The sequence below is a fragment of the Sciurus carolinensis genome, chromosome 7 (assembly GCF_902686445.1).
Source record: "Sciurus carolinensis chromosome 7, mSciCar1.2, whole genome shotgun sequence".
NCBI classification, from domain to species: domain Eukaryota; kingdom Metazoa; phylum Chordata; class Mammalia; order Rodentia; family Sciuridae; genus Sciurus; species Sciurus carolinensis.
This window is the reverse complement of record NC_062219.1, coordinates 21,328,740-21,347,775: the sequence shown is the minus strand read 5'-3', so window position 1 is coordinate 21,347,775 and position 19,036 is coordinate 21,328,740. Positions and strand designations below refer to the sequence as shown.

General features: G+C 36.6%; 1 protein-coding gene across 8 annotated transcripts in view; it reads left to right on the top strand.

Moving 5' to 3' along the window:
• Utrn (utrophin) overlaps nt 1-19,036 on the top strand; it is a 517,740-nt gene that overhangs the window by 272,397 nt on the left and 226,307 nt on the right. For 7 of the 8 annotated variants that reach the window (XM_047558901.1, XM_047558897.1, XM_047558902.1 and 4 more), the window contains one exon: nt 3,522-3,711. In XM_047558901.1, coding sequence (XP_047414857.1) covers nt 3,522-3,711 — 190 coding nt within the window. Of the gene's footprint in view, nt 1-3,521; nt 3,712-9,034; nt 9,369-19,036 lie in introns of those variants that run through there. The other variant, XM_047558903.1, reaches the window with a different exon arrangement.

Below are 19,036 nucleotides of genomic sequence, written 5' to 3'. Positions count from 1 at the left end.
GAGTTCGATCCCCAGTACCGCCAAAAAAAAAAAATAGTGTGATTTGCAAAGAGAGTTTTGTGAAAGACAATCTTCAAAAATATTGGGTTGAACTAATCATAAAGGCACATTATAAATAGTCATTCTTCTGTAAATATTTACTTTAATGCTATAGCAAGGACTCCAAGGAATATGGGGATTTGAAAAATCATTTCTGCCCATGATGAGTTTATAGAACAGTTGGACAGACGAGATCTATATGATATTGTTTAAGTAAAATTTAAGTGTGAAACAAGATTGGTATTTGAGGGCTTTGCCCAGGGAATATGTGATTAATTTCTGTATAAAGGGGAGTACTGACCTTTTATAAAAGGAAACATAATGGGGATGGAATGTATTTTGGAAGAGAAGTTCTTTAATCCTTAAAGGATCAGTAGGATTTTTTTTTTAAGTGAAGATGTTAGGAAATACATTTTCATATGGATATGAAATTTTTCTGTGGATGTAATATCAAGAATATTCTAGAGAAAAGGAAGCATACCATCTTGACTTTAACAGATTGTGAGCGAAAACTAATGGTTAAAGTTGGAAAAATAAATTGTTGATAGATTATAGAGGACATTACGTTCCAGGTGTTATGACTTGGATCTTTAGTATTTCCTAAAAAGCTCATGTATTAGGTAATAATATATGTTCAGAGGTGAAATGATTAGATTATGAGAGCTGTATTCTCTTCCATGAATTCATCCATTTGATGAATTAATAATTTTAATGGACTACTGGGTGGTAACTGAGGGCAGATGGAGCATGAGTGGAGGGAATGGATCACTGGGGGCATGCTTTTGGGGATTATATTCTGTTCCTGGTTCTGCAAACATGTGTGCACTCTCTCTGCCTCTTAGCTGCCATGAGTTGAGAAATTTTCCTCCAGCATGCCCTTATAATATGACATTCTGCTTCATCTCAGGCCTAGAACCATGGACTTGACACCATAGTCTGAACCTCTGAAACCACAAGCCCCAGATGAGTTTTTCTTCCTCTAAGTTGTTCTTGTCAGGTGTTTTGATCACATGGACAAAAAACTGACTAACACATCAAGTGAAGCAATTTGAATTTATTTTGCAGCCAAACACTATTGGAGGTTTTTTAGTAAGCAAATGGTGGGATGAAATTGATGACATTCCAGAATGTCACTTAAATGGGATCATACTATGGAGTCTGTTAGGTCTGGCCTCTTGCACTTAACATGCATTTAAGATTCCATCCATGTTGTTGCCACATATCAGTAGTTTATTTTTGTTCTTGAGTAGTATTTCAGTGCATACGTATTTCACACTCTATCTATTTACCAGTTCATATTTGGGTTGTTTCCAGTTTTAGGACATTATGTATAAAATTGCTGTGAACATTTGCATATAGGTTTTGTGTGGACATATGTTTTCATTTCTTTTGGGTAAATACCTGGAGTAGGATTGCTAGATAGAACTGTAAATGCACGGTTAGCTTTATGACACACTGCCAACTGTTTTGCAAAGTGACTGTACAACTTCACATTTTTATCTGCAAGAAAGGGAGTTGCAGTAACTCCATGTTCTCTGCAGTATTTCATATAGTCATGGTTTATTTTTTGCAGTCCTGGGGATTTTACCTGGAGTGCTCTACCATTGAGCTACATCCCCAACCTTTTTAATTTTTATTTTTGAGACAGGTTCTTACTAAGTTGCTTATGGCCTCACTAAGTTGCAGAGGCTGGCCTCAAACTTGCCATCCTCCTGCCTCAGACTTCCAAGTTACTGGAATTACAGGTATATTCCACATCCAGCTTCTATAGTCATTTTCTTGAAGTCATTTGAATCTATAGCGATCTCTTTGTGATTTGAATATATATATTTCTAATTATCAAAGATGCAGAGCATCTTTCCCTGTGCTTATTTACCATCTTACTTATCTTCTATAGTGATTTATTGGTTTAAGTCTTTCACTTGTTTTTAAAAGAATGTGTTTATTGATGTGTAAAAAGAATACTTGTTCATTACAAATTCAAAAATGCAGAAAAATACAAATAGGAAAGGAAGCCACCTTAATTCCCAGTACACAGAAATAACCATTTTAATATTAACATTCTAGACTTTTCTCCCTTTTTGTACATATGCCCATAAAAGGACAGGCAGGCGGTTGGATGATGAACGGATGGATGACTAGATGGACAGATGGGAAATTATATGTAAATGAGATCACATTTGATATGTTGACTTTTTTATTGTAAAATAATTCCTATGTCATAAAACTCATCCATTGAAGTATACAATTCAGTGGTTTTTGGTATTTTTAACACTTTTAATGTCAGAAGAGTTTTCATCCCAAAGAGAAATCCCATACTCATTAAATGTCAGTTTTCATTGGCCCCCCAACCCCCAATCTCAAGTCTTACAAAACATGTAATCTACTCTTTTTGTCTATGGATTTACCTGGTTTGGAAACTTCATACGAATGGAATCCTTTTGTATCTGACTTCCTTCACTTGGCATGCTTTCAAGGGTCATTTGTGTTGTAGCATGTATCGGTACTTCATTCCTTTTTATGACTGCATAATATTTCAGGTGTTGGTACGCCATATTGTATTTATCAGTTCTTCCTTCAACTGATGAAGTATTTGACGATTATAGTTAATGCTGCCATAAACATTTGTGTACTGGTTTTTGTGTGAACATGTTTTCCATTCTCGTGGCTTTAAATATCTACAGGTGAAATTGTTGGTGTTTAGTCTTTACATTGAGTTGTTTTGTCATTAGGGAGCTGTTAGATATAGGAAGTTTTAAATTGCGAATTTGCAGGTGTGTGTTTTTTAATTCCAGTAACTCTTGACATGTTAATTTTGATGTAAACTTGACAATGGGTTTAAAACAGCTTGGTTTTCCAGTGTCTTCCAAATATTATTAAGTCAACTTATTGATTTGAATTATTTAAAAATATGTAAAGTAGGTCCTTTGAATGATGATGATGATGATGATGATGATGAAGATGAATATTAACATTTTCAGTGGGTTAAGCCCAGAGTCTCATGCATGGGAGGAAAGTGTTCTGCCACTGAGCTATACTCTGGGCTCGAAATTATTATTTTTTTTCTTAAATATTTCTTTGGATTTTACTCCTCCCTAGAATTCATTTAGCCACTGATTGCATGACTGTTTATTAATATTGCCTTCTGAGCAGAGCCATCTTACGAAGGTATTGACATAAGTCTTTGGGGGAGCAATTCAATGCTCAAATATGAGAGTAAATGTAGTCATAATCATTTTATGAAATGGATATTATTTTGTTAATATCTATGTGTCCCTTCTCACTTCTCATAATCGATATGGATTCCTTCAGTAAGAATTATTCTAGATACAAATATAAAGAAATACCCCAGGTCCATTTGGTGACTTGAATAAATAGCAGTTCCTTTGTGGCTGTCTGTGAATTTTTTATTCAGGGTGTGCATGATTTGGAGTGTCACCCTGTAAGTAACGGAGCTGGGCCTGTCATGCTGTCTCTTTCAGCATTGCTGACAGACAGAGTGCCCTGGAGGCTGAGCTGAGGACGGTGCAGGCCTCGCGCCGAGACCTGGAGAACTTTCTAAAGTGGGTCCAAGAAGCAGAAACCACCGTGAATGTGCTTGCGGATGCCTCTCAGCGGGAGAATGCTCTGCAGGACGGGGTCTTGGCCAGGGAACTCAAACAGCAGATGCAGGTGAGCGTGTGGAAACCACACAGGATTTTTGTATAGGCTGTGCTTTCTGGATTCATCTACGTGCAGGTTTATTACTGTTAAAATGGTGAGGTCGTCACCTTAATCAGTTACGAAATCCATGTTCCCCTGTGAATAATTGGTTTCTGGAAATAAGATCTATAAAGTGCTTTTACTTCATATTAGAGGGGAAAACACTCCCTGTTTTATGGAAGTAATAATTGTTTATTTAGAGTTAGAGCCTCGATGCTCTTCTGCTTTCTGTCACTTTAAGCCCTATTAGAGTTAGCTTTATTGAATCCTAAATTATAAGGGCATTTTCCCTTAATATGAAATAGTTTCTTTCCCCCTTCATTATAAATACTGAATATAAAAGCTGCAAAAGCCCTATGGCTTGGTTTACAACTCAGGCTATTAGGCTTGAAGGTATTATTTTTACATCTTTAGCTTGATAACTATGATTGCCTATGCAGTCTGAGGTTCACATTTTTCTTCTACAAGAAATGTGCCAATGTAAAAATCTTTTCCTTAAAGAAATTTTTTGAGAAATCTTACGAAGCACACCTGAATCTGTTTTCCACCCCAGTAGTACTGCTTCTGTGCCCTTGAACCTCTCATTTTATGCGTGAATTGACCTCTTCTTGCCAATCATGTAGGCCTTCTCACTTGGAACTTAGTTCGAAACCTATGTTAGCAGGGAAGTCTCCTTGTCTAGCACAGCTTTACCCCTGATTGCTTCTTTATGCCACGGTGTTCTCACATCAGTTTGACAATTACAACATCTGATGTGCTGGTGAACATATGTTCCATTGTCATCTGATGCATATATCCACCTGTCCCATTGGATCACATGGTTTTTCAAGGATAGTGATGATGTTATTTCATATTGTTACCCATACAATGCTCTGGGTGCAAATCCTAAGTAAGAACTGACTGCTTCTCTTGGATCCTGACTTCACCCATTGAAATTTATTATTGAAGATGGTATTTGAATCAACTCTTAGGAACTTTTTCCCCTGAAAATATCCAAAAGACTGTTTTGTAAAAAGTCAGCAAATATATTGATCTGGATAAAGGGTCTAAAGACTTTGAACTATTCTTATTCTTACACTAAGTTTGAAATAATTTTTATTAAAAAAATTACAGAATTTTAAAAAGAACCTTTTTTGGTACAGTTTATATATAGCTTTTTCCTATGTACAAAGATTCTTACTGTGTTTACTCTTGAGTTCTTAAGATTAATTAGTGAAAATCTGTTGACTTACATTTAATTTCTTATTCATTGCACAATACATTTGTGACTTGGTAATGAGAATAACCAGGCAAATATTGAAATTAAATGTGTTCTTTTGTCTCACCCTCTGGAGTCTCATAAGGTCATTATCAATGTTAATTGATACAGTATTTTGCAATTGTCTGGATTTTAGGGGTTATAGAAGGCTCTCAATGTGGGTAGAAGATAGGTAGAATATATTATTTTTCTGCTATAAACAACTATAATCCTATAAATGCTTATGTGTATATTTAATTTGGATGATGCAACACAGATATTTAGACTATGCAGTTGAGTAGCTAATAGTTTATAGGCAGGGAGCAGAGGCGGATTGCAATGAACTTGGTAATAAGTACCAACAAAACAGGTCTACTGGAGAGTTTAACTATGTTTTCTGATACATTTTGTCTTAGGATGTATTCTAACCATAGCCCAAACTCCTTTCAATATTTAATGAATATTCAAACTGTGGTAGAAATAAATTTAAATAGAAATGTTAAAGCTCTTTTAAATAAAAATAACTAAGCACAGATTTACTTGTCTTACAGCAAACAGCAACAAAAGGCTGCTGACTAAAATACCAAAATATATATAGTTATTGCTTTTCAGAAATAATGGTCCTAATATTGTCTGTTTAGGGTCTTATGAAGTATTAAAGAGTGCATTTGTAGGAGCCCACTTAAGTCTGTTCATCTGAAGATAAGACTGTGCATTTGTTATGTTTAGGAAGTTTCACGGTAGGGTACTTTGTATGATATTTTTTTCACTTCCTTGCTTGTTTACTAAATGCTGTTAATATTAAAGCATTCTCTTCATTTTATCAAAAAATATTCTGTGGCTTAATTTTTAGCACCTTATTGGTAGGTGATCTTGAGAGACCTAGTACCTTTGGCAGAGTATTTCTGAGGCATGGGAATCTTAATTTTCCTATGGGCTTACATATTATTGATTCTCATTTGTATGAGTGATTTAAAATGGAAACTTGTTTGGGAATGAAAAGGTTATGTGTTGATGAAAATGAGTGTGCAAAACCACGGGAAGTCTTAAATTTTTTGGAGACATGATAGTGGTAGTGGGCCATGTCTGTGTGCACCACGCGAGATGGAGGGACCTTGACTGATTGGTGCTTCAGTCACACAGCGTGTATGCAGAACTGGCTAGATGGCACATTCACTGTTTATGTTTGCGTCATTGTCTGGTGGGTGCATTTTGTGAAGATGAAGTTTATTCTGTATTCCATCTAAAGCGAAACTTGGGTAAATTTTGATAGTTTGGAAACACAATGGAACAAGAAGATGAATTTCTGGATGTATGTATACTGCATGCCATTTCTTCTCAAGGACACATGGTGATCTGGATTTCTGAATTTACGCATCATTGTCCAGCACAAGGCCTCAGCAGAGGTCTTTTGGCAAGAGAAAAGCAGATCCTCTGGTGACTTGCAGGAAAGAACAGCTCCTTGAGAGCTGAGCAGTCTGGACCATAGAGGGCCTTGTACCTGACTAAGTACTGTACGCTTTAACTTGTTAGCAGTGGGGAGAGATCAAAACGGATAGTAAGCAAATAGATGCCTTGTGACTTCTATTTTATAGGAATCTAACTGATGGCATTATGAGGAATGGATTTGTAGTAGGAGAAAGTGATAGCTGTTAGAATATTCGTAAGCATCCAGGCCACAGGTGAAAAGGACCAGAAATGAACCACATCGCCAGCCCTATTTTATATTTTTATTTAGAGATAGGATCTCATTGAGTTGCTTGGTGCCTTTTGCTGAGGCTGGCTTTGAACTCACAATCCTCCTTCCTCACCTTCCTTAGCCACTGGAATTACAGGCATGTGCCTCCGTGCCTGGCTTAATTATATATTTTTTAATTTAAGTTTTGTGTTTTAGCAGTACCATTTAACTGAGATGCTCTGAGTCTTTCCTAGGTAACTTTCTGAGGCCCTGAGGCCTTTTGGGGATGAGATAATAGGTGGCTGGTTTTGCTCTGTTAACAATTTGTGTTTGAGGACTATTATATTTTCACCTCCTAATTTGCTTTTAGTCTAGTTTTCGTCCTTGTGTTCCATAGGTGCAGACTTTGTAGACTATTTTGGATCTTTCTCTGTACCTAACCCCATACCCAGCACTGTGTTTTGGGAGTAAATACTTTTCTCCTGGGAATTCACTTGCTGGTTCTGGAATGTGAGTTATACTGGTCAAGCATTCCCAGTCCAAAAACCAGAACTCCAAATACTCCAAACTCTGGAAGTTTTTGAGTGCTGACATGATGCCACAAATGGAAAATGACACACCATGAAAGTTTGTTCCATGTACAAAATTATTAAAATATTGTATGAAATTAGAGTCTGGCTATGTGGATAAGGCATGTATGAAACATAAAGGAATTACATTTAGACTTGGGTCTCATTCCCAGGATATCTCATTAAAAAATTGCAATCACTTTATTCTAAAATCTGAGAAATCTGAAATCCAAAATACTTCTGGCCCTGAGCATTTCAGATTAGGGCTACACAACCTGTAACTTCATATTTTTCATAGCAACCTTATTGGTTGTGATTCTCATACTCTGTAGTACATTTTTCAGTTCAATTCTTTTTAGTATATGCACAGAGTTAAGTAACCATCACCAACATCAACTTAGAACATTTTCATCACCTTGAATGACAGTCTTTTCTCTTTAGCTGTCAATCTGTCATTCCCACCCTCCCTTCCCCTCCACCCTAAATACTAATTTAATCTGTTTGCTGGTGAACTTAACATTTTATTTTATGGACTTCATATTTTGAATTGTATTAATTGACTACATGTTCTGTTTTGAGCTTTAGTAGATCTTTGGATACTGTTAGCCTCACCAGAGGGAGGCAGTATAGAATCTCAGTAGAAATCTGCAGGAGTGAATATATACCAGCTGTAGCCCACGAGATACTTTTTTATAAACACAACCTTGTAAGACCAGGACTTTAAGTCAGGCTAACATGAAGGACTGAGGACACAGATGAAGTAAAAGAAGAGAAATAAATACTTGAAAATCCAGTGTTTCATTTATGGAATCACGACAACATTACAGAGTTGATACTTCAGCACTGCCCAGGTTTTCAGGCTGAGCAGGACCCTGATGGGAAACATCTGGCTTCTATTTCTGGCTGTGCTCTTTGACCCAGTCATTTATTTTTCCTGGGTTAATCTGCTCATCTCTTAATGGCACTTTCTCCCAATTGATGTTGTAATGCTATTCAAGCTGCAGTAAAAAGATATCTCAAATATATATACAACGCACATAAAAAAACCCAAAATTCTGACCTGGCTCTTTATATAATTGTGGTCTTATATTTTCTATTCATAAAGTTAAAACAGCTTTATGGCAGATAGAATGAGATCATGAAGATACTGTTGAAGGGGAAATGTGGGGATTTGGAATGCTCAGTAGTTAGTTACTTACAGACTTTTTCAGAATTATTATGAACTTTGCTGTTTAATTAGATGAGTCCTAACCCATTCAGTTTCTAATGGGGGCTTTCCTACTAGGCAGCCATGTGGGAGCCCACGGGCTGGCTCTGCATTTAGGCTGTCTTAGGTAAAGCCAAGTACCCCTTGCAGATAGATAGGTCTTGTTTCTGGATGGTGTTGTGCTGAGACCTGTCTAGAGGGGATCTATTAGCACTTAATACACAGGCTGCAATCCTCAGGATCAGGTACCCCTCTGCTCTTCTCAAGATTTCAACAGGGTCTGCTGTTCACTCATTCTACACGCACAGCCTGAGCTGCATTGAGTCGTAGTGCACGCATCCCTCTGTACAGTGCTAGAGTGGATGCCACTGCCTCCTCATATAATCCAGCTCCCTGGCATGCACGGTAGCGGCGGCGATGTGTTGAATCTCTGTTCCCTGGGGATGTCTGCTTTGTATCTGCAGCTTTAATGTTTCACTTAATATCCTCTTTGGCTACTGAGTGCACTCCTCCCCAGCAGCCGGCAGCGCTTGGCTGCCCGACAACTTGCTTCATTTCTGGCCACGCCGGGCTGAGCAAGTCCTGGCTGTGAGCATCTGCCTGGGGGCCGTCTGTGTGGCGTTGGTCTCTGTTTTTCAAATTGAAAAGAAGTTGAAGGAATACCAGCCTTGTTTCCCCCAGAACCTAAACCCCTGTATCTTTCAAATGCATTCCTGGAAACGAGCATGCTCAGAGAACTGGCAAATCATTGTCCAGTGACCGGGAGGAAATGATCGTTGCTCTTCATTTATAATGCAAATTCTGAGGTGTCTCCAGAAGTGTGGTAAACTTAAAATGATGGCTGTGGTGAGAACGTCTCTGCAGAAAGTTGTGGTTTTGTTGCATCGTTTACAAAGGATGGCAGTTTCTTCTCCTCGGTATCAGAAGCTCTGTAAGGTAACTGAGTGATTGAAAACAGGGATCTTGGGTGCTGACAATTCTGCCGTTTCTTGGGCTTGCAAAACTAAATTTTCAGGTTCTTATCAAGGCAAGATTCCCTTTCTTAGTAACTGATTATAAAGAGCTGTTAAGATGAATTGATTAATTAAATTTTGTTAAGACTCTGAAACAAGAACTGTTTCAGTACATATGTCATTTTTGCAGTTGACACAGTCTTGTCTTCTGAGATGGGCTAGAGAACTGTTTGGAGAAAATATGGCCAAACTACATTCATTAAGACCTGTTACCTCTGTGGTACTTTGCAGTGTCTTAATATTGAATGGCACATTAATCTTATGCAAACTTCAACAAGATTAAAAGACCAGCTTAAAATAATCTTTCAATAGATTGCTTAAAAAGGTCCATCTTTTTGTAGCTATTTTTTTTTTTTTCAATTAAGAAAATTAAAACACATTTTAAAAACAGGCTAAAACCCATTAGAAAAGCATTACTTATAGTTTTGGGATCTCCACATATTATAGTTAAACTTGAACTTAATTTCATTTGGACGGGTGGATTACATAGAGTTTTTGGAGGCAACTTGTTTGACAGTTATAAATTTTTGGTACTACGTCAGTACTCCTAAAGATAAACTGTTGGACCAGCTCCTATATTTTTTAAAGTTAGCTATTGTATTTTTGATTATACTTTTATGTCATTGCTCATCCTGTCTCATTGATTTTGTCAATAATTAGGTGATTTGATATAAAAGGAGGGGATTGTTACAGGAATGTTGAGACAATTTGTAGACCACAGACTACATATCCTTCCTTCCTGCCAGATTCTTAGTACCATTCTTAAGAACCTATCTTGTTGCTCTGTTAGCTCGCCAAACTCATTTGTAAAAACTGCCTCCCAGACAGTAGAATTTTTCTGACGATACGAAATAAGACCTGTCTAAGCACCTAGACTGTGCTTATATGGCAATGGACTAGCGAGGGAAGCAGTATTGTTTTGACTTTTATCATATCATATTTTTATTTTTTAGTTTGGATAATTAAATGTATTTCCACCTGGAAACACTTCTTTTTTTTTTTTTTTTAAGAAAAAAAAGTTTTAGGAGATAGATTAAGATAAGGGACATTCTTTGCAGAAATACCTAGAAATATTTTCATTTATATAAGTCAGTTCAGAGATTGCCATATATTAATTTTGTTGTAAAAGTTTGTAAAACTAATTATTTCAATGTGTCATGCTTTTATCCACTTCCAACAATAAATGTATTCTGGTAAAACATTTTGATGAAGGGGCAAAATCATTTATTAATGTATGTTTGTTTGTTTTTTTTTAACTACCAGTATGAATATAGGAAACATTCTTTTATAAAGCCGGGTCATTTTTCTTATCTATTTGTAAGAGCACTTTCGCAAAATCAGAGATTTTTTTTCAAGTCATGTGACCAAGATATTACATTAATTCTAAGTATGAAGTGGGAGTCAAGTGCTGGAGAAAGTTGCTAATTAGTTTCATAATTAGGCCCCCAAATAAGCACAAGTTAAGTTACAGAAGTCATTGGGTAAGTTACCTCCCATCAGAAGTACACTTTGGGAAGACTTCTTGAGATTTGTAATTTCCTAAAGATGCCATTAAAATTTAAATGTTTGAAATAAATATTACCTTTTACTCTATGAAATTTGAATTTGTATGATTTGCAGTTGAAATGTTATCTTTCACTTATTTCCACATATGGAAGATTAACAACTGCTCAGATAATGCGATGAGAAATACACAATTCCAGCACTTTCCAGCAGGTGTCAATATAAGGCAATGATATATGAGATTTTGGCTAAAGAACTGAAAATCCAGATTAGGAAGTGGCACGATTACCATGAAATCAATGAGCTCTAGTAGCAGGTTTATTTTATTTGCCTGGTTATGTTTTGAAAACTGCTCTTAGTTATTGAACTATATCAGTTCAACTGACATAAATGAAAGCTTTAGTTGCAGAATTAAATATTAATTGACATTTGCCATCTCAAATATCTTATAGGTGTCTGTACCAACTAAAATAATTAATTGTGTTTTAATAATCAGTAGTTCATGTGTGTACCTAAAAGTCTAAATAGGTTTGATATTCAGTTGCTTTAAGACACTATAATTCTGTCCCCCTTAAACTGTAAAGGCTATCATGACTGTCTCTCCCTATCCCTCCTACATTTTCTAAATTTGGTTTCTTACTAAGGAAATGCTATAAATTTCAGCATTTTGCCATAAAAATACAGAGGGAGTCCACTGTAAATACATTTATAGACTGAAATGAATGAGAAAAAACATTGCATAATCTAAGGGAAACGGCTATTTTAAATTCATGTTGGCGTTCCAAATTCCAGCCTCTGTTAATATTCGTATCCCCCTTGCATTCCTCTTTAGGATCTCTCTTTTTACATATGATGTGACATTTCTGTTATCTATCAGATTTTTTCCTCAGTGGCACCTCATCTTTCTTTGCTTATTTTAATACTTCTCCAAAATGTCAGCCGATAGTTTATGGGTTCTACAACTGGAAATTTGTGCATGATATTCTCATTTTGTGTCCCCCCCTGCTTCTTTCAAGAAGGAAGGGGAAAGGAATGATGAGACAGTTGGCAAATTCATGGCTCTCAGAGTTCAAATAAGCTTCCCCCACTTAAAACTTATTTACAGGTTCCCTTGTAATTTTTGCCTTTAAAAATATTTCTTCCTGGTAAAACATTGCATAAAATTTGAGCAGGAAACTGAAGTGTAAGTGCTGTTTATATAGAGATATAATTAGCAGCATCAAAATTGCCCTGATGACCTAAAATCACCCTACACTGGATGCTGATTTTTCCAGATTTGGTCTTGATTATTTACTTCTTTTAAAATATTAATGATTCTAAAGTTTCTTATCCTGTTAGATTATAGGAAAAGCAAAGGCTAATGTAAATGATTTAAAAAATAAAATTGACTTTAATTTGTTTTCATTGTTTTGTAATTATTTAGGGGTGTTTACTATCAGTAAGTCTTCAGAATAAAGGCTGATTGAGCTTATGTCAAGTCAGAAGGAATTATATTTGTTCTTTTTTTCTCCTACTGCCAATTTTCATAAAATATTTCATAATTGAGAACACAGTAAAAGTAGATTCTTATAGAGTAGGATATGAACCATGAGAAAATGAGAAACATTTTAACATAGTGTTATCATTTAGCAGTTATTGAGTTTTTCATGACTTAAGCATTTAAAATTTTTTTATTTATGCAATGTAACTTCTATTTGCCTGCATATGTATATAATTTACTTTAGCTTAACTTAGTTTGGTTGTCTCCAAACTTTTTGGATTATGTAGTTCTATCAGCAAAAATATTTTAAACATAGAGCTATGTATAGATATACATTCATTTAAGAGTATACACACATGCTGTGATAAAATCCCAGTTAAACAGCAGTGGAGTGCAATTTTGTTCTTGACTTCTACTATTAACGTCTCGGACCCCCGATTGGTGGTGGTCTTCTCTCTACCTGGTATGCACATGCCACTTTGTTGACATCTGGTTTACACAACAGAGTGAAACTGCCGCTATTCCTCCTCTGTCCTTGTGGGGTGCTCAGTCTTTCAGGATGATTCTGATCTCAGAACCATCCCTGGAGAGCCATGTTTTCTGTGGCATCAGAGCAACTGCCACTGAGTACTCTGTGAAAAGAAGAGAGAGAGCAGAAGAGTCCACTCAGCTAGCCAGCCGACTGGTGGTATCTGCACAAGTGTGTGCGTGTGAACAGGGTTTGAGATGAAGCAAGATCACACTTTTCATTTCCATGTGTAAAGGTTCCTTAACTACCGTTAAGGTTGTGTATGCATTTTTTTAAAAGGTGCCAAATGGAATGGTGCGCTTTTCAATAGTCAAATTTTACATTTTTATTCCCAAACGTTCCCACCATTTTTTATTTTTTCAGGTGGAAAACTGCTACCCATGGATAACTAAATCCTGCAGTGTTTTACAGCAACAGAGCTGTACTTTTCCCTGATGTGAATGTGTATGTTTTAGGACCAACTCTCAGATTCTCTGAGTTTCTTTCAATAACAAAATCGCAGGCATATTGTTTGAATCATAGAATAGGTCAGAATCAGGGCCCTCCAGCCTGCAGGCAGAATGGCTGCTTGATTATCTGAAGAATTGTCTCTTCTTGGTTTCATAAGAAGCTCTGGGTTTTGTGAAGGGGGAGATTTAATGGTGGAAAATGGCCCAGGCCGAAGGATTGCCTTCAGCCCACCCTTTCCATGACCCCCAGAGCTATGTCTGCTCCAGGGCTAATCTCTTCCTTCTGCTCTGCTATTCTGTACTCCCTGATCAGGTAGAGATTACAGGTACAGTGAAGTCAGGTCAAGAAGAAAATACCTTCATCCCTACCTGTCACCATCAGATATTTTTCTGTGGTTTCTTGAAGCAGCAACACTAGGTGGCTTCCTGACTTCTGTTTTACCATAGCTTCCCATATCAACATATATCTTAAAATTATTTTTTAAGTCATCTAACTAACTGCCATTTTGTTAATCAGAAAAATGTGTGATGTCAATGACTTTTAGCCCAAAGCATTATAATTAAATCTACTGTAATGGTTTGTCACATAAAAAATAATTAATAACCATTCTGCAAGATGCCACGTTAAATAGTTCTTTAATAGTCAAGATATCATCGAAAAACTATTAAATCTAGAAGTGAGGCACCAGTAGAAATCAAGAACAGAATCCTTTTGAGAGAGACCTGGGATAGTATTATGATAGGAATATAAAGACTTCATTATTTCTGTGTATTTTTAAAAATAATTTTGATTGAAAGGGTTGATGATTTGTATCTTTCTATGTGTAAAGTTGATTAAGTTTCGAATGGAAATTTCCAAGTTATATGTACTGCTAGATTTTACATGTGTAGATATATTAATAGTTCCTTCTTAACTCTTGCCTGATATTTGCCAGTTTGTCTTAGTGTAGTTGATAGTTTGTTTTTAGCTTTCCAAATTAAGCAGTTAGTAGAGCTCTTACCAGAGAGAGAAAGAAGAATATAGACAACTTCTTGTCATTGTGGCTTTCTCGGTTTCACAAAGTTCATTCATTTCTAGGCAAGGTAAATGATTCCGAATAATTGAAATCGGAAAGGATATGAAGTATATCAGAGTGTTACTTTTCATTTTTCTTCCTCTAGTTTGTTCAGTTGTATGGAATTCTAAGAGATTAATTTGTAATAAAACTCACTTATAAAAGTACTTTTTAATGTTTAATAAATAATATGCTGATACAAAAGTATGGCTTGATAAAACTTGAACAGAATTTTGGGAAAACAGTAGCTTTTACAGTGACAACTATTTTACTTTTGTTTGAAGAGAATTAAGAGAAAAATGGTCGTCTACAGCAATAGACTAATCGATTTCATGATGAAAAAATGGTAAGACTTGTGATAAGATTTTATGTTTAGTATATTAGAGTTTACAGTGTTTTATCATATCATTAATAAATATGGTGTTAATTAATATTGTTGTTTATTCTCCAGAGAGATGGGGAAGCAATTGTCACCATTCCCATTTAATAACTGGAGAAACAGTTTTTGTCATTGAGATGAAGGAACATTCAGACGTTCAGCTAACATGTCATGTAGTTTGTACTAAACCTGCCATTCTGATTCCAGGCCCTGGGGCTCTCCACACTTAATTTCAGATACTTTTAGGAATTGTACTGGGCTACACTCTGCAATACAATATAAAAACTAAAGAAACATCCCATTAAGTAGTAGATATCGTTGTGTTCTACATTACCTCATGTACATTTTATCATCTAAAGAAATAACCTATATTCTTCTTTAAAATATGAGCTGTGGCCAGGTGTGGTGGTGCATGCCTAGAATCATAGCCACCTAGGAGGCTGAGGCAGGAGGATCACACATTTGAGGCCATCTGCTCCACTTAGTGAGACCCTGTCTCAAAATAAAGGTCTGGGGAAGTAATTCAGTGGTAGAGTGCTTGCCTAGCATGTGACCCTGGGATCAATTCCCAACATTGGGGTGGGTTAGGCAGGTAGGGGGGCATAGGGAGTGTATGTGTGGGGTTGTAGGGTGGAATCCTGTAGCACAAGGAAATATTGGATTCAAGTGTTATACAGATAAAGGAACAGATGATCTATAATGAATATTTTATTGCTGACAGCTTTGGCTTAGGGGGATGGCTGGAAGCTTGTTTTCTTCTAGAAGTTTAAACAATGAAATAGGTTCTTTTCTAAATACTTTAGATGTCAAACTCTGGCTAAGAGAACAAAAATTTTTTATTCTAGTTCAAACTCAAGCATTAGATGCTTTTTTAAATGGATTCATTTTGCAACTTTGTAAAAAGGATGAATTGGTACATTTGAATATAAATTAATATAATTGGTTCTGGTTTTTTATTCATAATTTAGTTTGGTTTGAGTCTCAATACCACAGGTATTGAATTATGTATTCACTGAAGCTAATTCCATACCCAAATGTAGTTTTTTTATCATTATATTTAAAAGGTTATAATTGTGCCTTTAAAAAAAAATGGAAAAGAGTCAGCCACTTTTGACAATGGACCTTTTTTTTTTTCTTGTTAAAAAAATAAGAAATCTGTCTTAGCTGATATAGTGGCAAAAGCCTGTAATCCTAGTGACTCTAGAGGCTGAGGCAGGAGGATTTTAAGTTCAAGGCCAGCCTTAACTACTTACCTAAGCAACTAGTGAGACCCTGTCTCAAAATAAAAATAAATAGAAATAAAAAGATAAAAAGGGCTGGGGACTTAGCTCAGTGGTAAAGCACCCCTGGGTTCAATCTCTGGTACCAAAAGAAGGGGGAAAAAAAAAAAAAAAAAGAAAAAGTAAGTTCTCTCTCTCTCTCTCTCCCTTTTTCCAAATCAGTTCAAAGAATGTATAGTGAAGTGGCTCTCACTGCCAAGGAGCATCAACAACATAAAGTGATACACTGACCATGTAAGACAAGGAAATTCACACAGGTCATTCTGAGGAATTTGTTTTCTTCTCCACCCCTTTCTGCTGTGCTGGAGATGTAACCCAGGGCCTTGTGCATGCTGAGCAAGCACTTTATTCCTGAGATGAGCTACATTCCCTGGCTCCAAGAATTTTTTTTAAGTACAATATCTTATTTTTAATTTTACTTTTATTCTTACTTAGTTTTTTAAATCCACTACTAGTAACTGTGTATTCATGAAGAGTTTCCATGGGGAAGAATTCATATTAGTCTAGGGTAAGATGTGGATTAAACAATTCTGGCTTTGCAACTGACCATTTATATAATGTTGACAAGTCATTTACCTGATCCATCTCAGCTCCCTTTTTGGAAAATGGGGCTGGAATCAGACTCTCTCATTATCACTACCCTGATGAACTTCCTTCCTTGTTGGTTGTTCATGGGTTTAGCAAGATGATCCATGGGAAGCACCCCTGGCAGCCCAGTGTCTCTCTGGTGTTGTCATTGTCCTCAGTTTACCCCAGATGTAGCTCTTAAATCTCAACAAGGAAGTCCCCATCACAGTTGCCAGGGGACCTTCTCTGGAAGATGCATGCCTCGACTCCCCAGGTCTGAGTTGCAACCCTGGCCATCCCGGGAGCTGGTGCCACACTCTGGTGCTTCGCACAGTGAAGGAGAAGACAACCTCGGAGGTTCTCTTGGGATTTCTTATGTTCTCTGTTTGAGATTCCGCTTGAGGAAGTCCAAGGGAAACCTTCCCTGATCAAAAGGGTTTCAATATAGACTCTCTATAGGAAGAGTGTTCCCCAATTAATGAACACTCCTCTGGATAGTACCTAAGAATCCAAGTACCCCACAGTGAAACTGGTACCATGCTGATTTGCATAACACATCAGATTGGAAAGAAGTCCTATTCCAGTGCCAGAAGCTAAACAATGCAGAGGAAAGGACTCACCATTACTGTGATCCACACAGGAGGGAGAGCACGCATGGATGCTTTGAAGGGAATGGAAAGAGACACTGAATGTTTTAGATGTACTTCTCAACAGCTTTAAAAGTTGCACTTTTTGATGCGGTCAGTTTTGAGTATAAGCTTAGCCCAAAACACGGTGTTCTTGGTGTAGGTCTGTTATTAATGATGTCATTAAAAAAAATCTTGATTATTTGGCTCAGAAATTTTATAAAATGAGGAATTTTACTTTTTTAAGGGTAAACTCTATAAGGGTTTAAGAGTTAGAAGAAAGGGGAACTCTTTGTTGTTGTTTTGCTGAAAACATTGAGACTCTGGGTTCAGAATTTCAAAAGACCAAGGTGTGTGCACAGAAGCTGAGGGGACTGTCAATCCTGAGGACAGGGAGTGAATTGTGGATGAAGAAAAATTCTGATTTCTATTTAGCATTCTTCTGGAATTTTGCTTTTATTTTATTCAAAGAGTTGTGCTGGTGCATTGTAATCATCGTGGCGTTCATTGTGACATACTTGCACATGCACATAAAGCAGTTTGGTCCATTTCATTTCCCAGTGCTTCTCCTGTCCCTCCCCTCTTCTATCCCCCTTCTTCCTTTGTCTACTGGTCTCCTGGCATTTTAGAACTTTCTAAAATTTTATACATAACAAATGCTTTTCCATGACCATGAACATTTATGTTGTGATTTTTAATATTATAAATACATTTCTGTTTAATGGGTCTACCATAATATATTCAAATAATCAAGTATGGTTAGATCACTAGGTTGTTACCAGTGTTCCCATGATAAATAACTGTGATGAACATCCTCATGAATCATTGAGCAAATCCTGAGTATCTCCAGGACGCATTTTCTGGATAGAATAACTGAACCAAAGGATCAGGACATTTAAAAACTTTTCCTATTATTGCCAAATTTCCTTCTTGCAAGGTAGTACCTGTTTACAAATCCATTAACAGCCTGAATGCTGAACTTTCTGGTTCTCTCACAGACAATAGGAGATATCAATTAAAAATATTTTATGAAGTCATTAGATGAAAAACATAACCCCATTATAGAATGTAGCTAACACTCCTCAGGATAAAGGATTTGCTAAGTATGGAATCAAATATTCAGTCCAAGAAATGTCTGAATTCCAGATGCTGAGAAGCCCAAAACTGCAGTGTCTAAAGTGAGATGGACAAAACCTGTGTAATAAAACTAGAAGTTGTTTGAACACAGAAGAAGGGAGAGTAAATTTTGATCTGAAAATGACAGGAAAGTGTTTAGAGAAAAGGTAGTAGCTAAGATGGATCTCAAGGAGTGGACAGAGTTTTGGTAAAACAGAGAATTCTGGAAAGAGACAACTTGACAGAGCAAAGAGAGGAAAGCATGCCAACTGCGCTGAGAGCACATGGGTACTTGTTCATCGGAAGCAGCTCCAAAGTTCACCACCAGCATTTTCATCTTAATAACATGAAACTAATCTTTTAATTGCCAACCCTGTATGCAGATATATTTGACTTCTGATCATTTCTGAAATGTAATCCACTTTTCTTTTTTTTATTTTTTTTGCGGTGCTGGGGATCAAACCCAGGGTCTCGTGCTTGCAAGACAAGCACTCTACCAACTGAGCTATCTCCCCAGCCCCGTAATCCACTTTTAAAGGCAAAACGTTTGTAATTATTAGAGATACTCAAGCACAGAGATCATTTCCAAAAGGAAATCCTAAAAATG